Source organism: Elephantulus edwardii, unplaced genomic scaffold (genome assembly GCF_000299155.1).
Source record: "Elephantulus edwardii isolate Elephantulus edwardi_28Jun2011 unplaced genomic scaffold, EleEdw1.0 scaffold00176, whole genome shotgun sequence".
In the NCBI taxonomy this organism is placed as follows: domain Eukaryota; kingdom Metazoa; phylum Chordata; class Mammalia; order Macroscelidea; family Macroscelididae; genus Elephantulus; species Elephantulus edwardii.
The window spans coordinates 4960652-4965718 of record NW_006399926.1 but is presented as its reverse complement, the minus strand read 5'-3'; the positions used below and the strand labels follow the sequence as shown (position 1 = coordinate 4965718).

General features: G+C 47.4%; 1 protein-coding gene across 1 annotated transcript in view; it reads left to right on the top strand.

Annotated features, from left to right (window-relative positions):
* Positions 1–1574: 1574 nt before the first annotated feature.
* The window catches only part of INTS3 (integrator complex subunit 3), a 37862-nt gene continuing 34369 nt past the window's right edge, over positions 1575–5067 (top strand). The window contains exon 1 of the mRNA XM_006895872.1: positions 1575–1743. Coding sequence (XP_006895934.1) covers positions 1600–1743 — 144 coding nt within the window. The 5' untranslated portion in view covers positions 1575–1599. The remainder of the gene's footprint in view (positions 1744–5067) is intronic.

Genomic DNA, 5067 nt, shown 5'->3' with positions numbered 1-5067 from the left:
AATGGGGTAGGATTGTGTTCCCTTCTTTGATGACAGTACCCAATAACATTGCTCAGCAAGGAGCCCAGGTGCCTGTGGTTAAGCCTTAACCTGAAGGAAAGACCTGGAGATGTATTCAGGAGAAAAGATAACTTTCTAAAAAACTGCTTAATGAGTGAAAATACACTTCATGGCTCTTAACAATAAAGATAAACATTGTTCTAATGCTGGTAGACTCCGGTGATTTGCACAGGTGATTATGCACTTTTCTTGCAATATCTGGTTGATAAATGAGTTTAGATAAAGAGTGAGCACTTATATTAATATATCTAATTCTGGAAGCTAGTGCAGTATCATCTGATGGCTTGCCCTAACTCACTCATTGCCGTGGATTCAGAACCAAGTCATAGTTGATCCTTCAGGGAGCATCTGAGACTTGTAATTTGCACACGAGGAGAGTGTCTTTCTCCCATGGAGCTGCTGGAGGATTCGAACTGCCAGAAAGACGCAGCGTTTGGGTTAGGAGTACATCCTATGGACTATGCCACCAGTGCTACCTGGCCTTGCCTAACGATTACTTGAGGATGCTTTCCTTCTCTATGCACTACAATTCGTGACTAGGCTTCGTGTCTCCTAAAGCCACTCAGGGGGCAGTGAACTGATGGCAAGAGGACGTGCCACAGTCCTGCACTCGGCCAACATCAAGACCAGGGCTTTCCATCACTGAAGTGCATCGGCGCACGCAGGCGCAGTCTCTTTACTTCCTGATAGTCTAGCACTCTCACCCCACCTCCGGGAGCAGCAGTCCTATCCCGCCCCCAAGAGAGGGAAAGAGAGAGGCAATTGGGTCTTTTGGTTATCCATCTGAGCAGGCTCTAGTTTCAACCCAATTGGCAGGCGGGGAAAAAGGCAGTCCGCCACTGTCGGCTTATTCCTTCGAGACTCAGTGCCACTACGGAAGCGGCTATTGGCGGAGGCCGGGAACGACGGCTCACTTCCGGTGCGGCCGCGCCGACCCCTCCCCCTCCCCGCCGCCGCCGGCCTTCACACCCCCCGCCCTTCCACCATGGCCGCCTGTGTGTGGTGTGGGGACCAGCCGGTCCTTCGTGCCCTCCTATAGCGCTTACTACCCCCTCCCTTGCCCCCTAGGGGCCAGATCCAAAGGAACCTCGCTTCCCAACCCTTGGGGCTCCAGCTAGGAAGGTTTCTTACGGGGCACGACTCACCTTTCTCCCTAACCTTTGGAGGCAGAAACTTGGGCTTCTTCCTCCTTCTCTTAGGGTCAGGAAGCCAGAAAAGGCTCACTGTCCATTTGTCGAGGTTTAGAGACCCCTGCTGTCCCTCTGCTAAGGGTATAGACCCCAGTGTTTAGGAACCAGAGCTAACGGCTTTCCTTAAACATTGGCAGTCCAGAGGCGGGACCTGGAAGGCCGTGCCTCTGCCGCCTCCAAGGAGCAGCCTTACTGAGAGGAGCTAGGAGGGGTGGACTGGGGCCTTTTACCTCCCCTCGCGCGACCTGTTACTCCAACTCCCGGCCTCTGGCCGCCCAGAGTTCCGCATTTCTAGGACTACCTTTTCACCCATCTACTCCCGACCTTTCCCCTTCACCTGGCTGCAACCATGGAGTTACAGAAGGGGAAAGGGGCTGCAGCACCAGCTGCCTCGGGAGCAGCGGGAGGTGGAGGAGGAGCGGGAGCAGGAGCCCCAGGAGGGGGGAGGCTGCTACTTTCCACCAGTTTGGATGCCAAGGATGAGTTAGAGGAGGTAGGTGTGGGGGGTGGGGAAGGGACTTAAGAAACTGGGTTGAGGTGGGATACTGGGCGGGGTGGGGAGTGGGGAGTGGTCTTTACAGGGTTTTGGGGTTTTTTCCCCTAAGGCACCTCAAGCATGGCCCCACACTTCCTGCTTCTGCTGGAACAAGTGCGGGCCAGCTTCGTGGACAGATTGCCATAGCAACAGCAACCGCTTCTAAGAGGAGTTGGGGGTGTTGGCCAAGAGGGGACGCACAGGGCATCGTAGGGCTACCGAATTTTTTTTTTTTTGACATCTTTTTCCACATAAGCCGCCACTGACTTCAGTCACATGGCTTGTTTCATAGTTAGGTCAGATACTGAATTGCGAATGAGTAGTGGAAATGGAAGAGACTGTTGGACCCTCCTGATAGATGGTTGATATGATTGACTAGGTATAAATGCAGTCGATGGCCAGTGATGTCAACCTGGCGTTTACAATGAGTGGAGACTTAGGTAAGAGTGAATTGTGTTTAGTGGCATCAACCCATCCCTGTAATGTGTTGAGAGGGTGAGTGGAATCTCGAGGACTTCCCTGCAGAACCAGGTATGGAGCACACACAAAGGAGAGCATGCAGGAGCCGAGGAAAGGGGAAGGCAGCAACATGATCCTGAATGTGGAGATCTTTGGAAGGTGGCCTTTTCCTTGTCCTGCCCCCAGCTATACCTCGTATCCCAGTCAACTAGAGTTGACTATGCTTATCTCCTCACTTCTGCACAAGGAAACATGCTTGGGAATATTGGTTATCCAGGAGAAAGATGAGAATAATAGGCTTGGCATGTACTGGACTCTTCCTCAGATCTAACTTTGTCACTGACTTTAGAGAGTAGGCAGGCACATAGATGAAATTCATATTTTAGGATTGAAAAATATTGGGTCCCATTCAATCAAGATGTCAGAACACACATTAAAATGAGTTTCAGGGAGTATTGTGAATCACAAAGTGGCTGGATAGAAATTTTGTGGATTTTCCAACACATGTCTACTCAAAGACTGGCTGCCCATGTTGTTTCTTCTTTGTCTTTTTAAGATGTCATCATGAAAGTATTTATTGAGTCCTATCCCATGAACCCTATCTCAGTAAATGCTTGGAAAAGTAGAGAAAGTAGTGAAAGAGAGGAAGACCCTCAGTGACATTAATTGACACAGTGCCTACAGCAGTGGGCTTGACCATGGCAGAGAGTGTAAAAATGGTGCAGGATAGAGCAAGCTTTCAATATGTTATTCATTGAGTCACTGTGAGTCATAGTTGACTTGATGGCACCTAACAACAACATCCCATGAGTTGGAATCCACTCAGTGCCAACTGATAGGGTATGATGTCCTAGCACTGGATTTCTAGAGTTGTAGAAAAGTCAGTAGTTGATTGATGGCCTTTAATCAGCTTAGCTGGAGGGGGAAAGACCTCATGATGTATGGAAATCTATTTATTCCCCCCTGTGATTCCTAAGGGGGTCATCTGGCCTCCGCTCTAGTTTGTACTATTTGGGCAGAACTGCATCCTGTTCTTTTGAGCTGTGATGTGTTAGTAAACAAAGTGATATTGCGGGAGGGGGCACAAAAGAGAGGAAGCATTTCTTTTCTTGCTTTTTTTAACTCTGTGAGAGTGAACTTTCAACTCTTTCCAGGGAGAAGGAGGGAGGGTCTCGTTCTGATTTTTTTTTTTGTGGTGTAGGGATTTTCCTACCCCGTCTCAGTATGTATCATCCTATCTTCTTCTTTGCCCTTTGTCCTTTGCATTTGAATTTTCCAGTAAGCCTTGCTCGTTGTTTCCCCCCCTCCTCTGTGTGTGGTTCTCTTATCCCCACAAGATCAGAATGTCTCTAAGGACAAGAATTACCGGCTTCTTCCTCTGGATATCCCCACAGACCTCTGTACACAGAAGTTATTGAAACCTGGTGTTGACTGACCAACTTCTGCTTGTTCTTAGTTGATTATTTTCCATCATGCCTACTCATTGCCCACAAGCACAGAGTTAGTCTCCTCCCCATATATATGTAGGGTGTGCAGAATCTGTTGTGAAAAGATGAGACCCAAGGTCTGCCTTCCGAAGACTAATTCAGTACAGTCACACACCAGAAAAACCACAAACAGTTGTGCACAAGATCATTCTAAATCTTGGCAACCTCTGTGTGACTGTGCTTTGTAGGGGTGTCAGTAGCTGATTTTAGGGAAATAGATCACCAGGCCTTCCCATGGTGCTTCTATGTGGACTCAAGCTACCATCCTTTTTGTTAACAGCATTGCACACTACAGTTTTACTAGGAAGAGAATAAACTGTCAGAATATTGAAAGGATTGGGTCCGCCTGTGTAGCTGGATATAAGTAGAGGCTCTTTTGAGCACTAAAGAAAAACACAGGGAGGAACCTGTGATGTATCTTCTACGTTCTTCTCTTTAAAGGCAAAATTCTTCATCTTGATTAGAGTAACAATGAGACAAAAGTAATAGTAGAAGAAAGAAGAGCTTTAGAACATATTAGAACTGCTGCTCTCAGAGGCCCAGCCTTTGCATCTATCTCTTAGTTACTCCCCTCCCGAGGAAACACTTTGAAGTTAGGGTAAAGGCAGGAGCTGTGTGGCCCTCAGAAGTGACATCTTCCTCTGAGGTTACAGATAGATCTCAGGGTTGCATTTAGTAGGACTTGAAATCCATTTGACAGCAGTGGGTTTGGTGGTTGTGGTTTTTAATGTCTTTTAGGTATAAGGAGCCTTGATTATACAAGTGTATAGCATGTCAGGCTGCTAACCAAAAGGTCAGTGCTTTGAATCCACCAAGCCATCCTCCAGGAGAAGGTGGGAAATCTATAAAGATTTATAGATCCAGACACCTTGGGGGTGGGGGTGTCACGGGGAATTGCAGTCTACTCGATGACATGGGTCTGTGGGTCTAGGCCCTGGCGGTGAAACACTTGACTGCTAAGCACAGGGCTGTATCAGCTTACCAGCTGCTCTTCAGGAGAGTAATGTGGCAATCTGCTTTTGTAAAGATATACAGTTTTGGATATGCTGTGGGGCAATTCTTTGTCCTACACAGTCACCATAAGTTGGAATGGACTCTATAATAGTTAGTGATTTTTATGGGTTTTCCTCAAGGAATAATTAATATTCTATCTGTGAGGACTCTTCAGAGGATGGACTTTGAGTCATCTCTAGTTTTTTTCCCTCATAAATCTTCATTTCACATACAAGTTACTCTTGGTTGTGGAATACTTGGAACCCAGCTGTATTCAGTAACTTTTTACTAATGTGGGCCCTTGGGGATTTGTAGATTGGCTCCTGTCTGTTTTTTCTGAAGA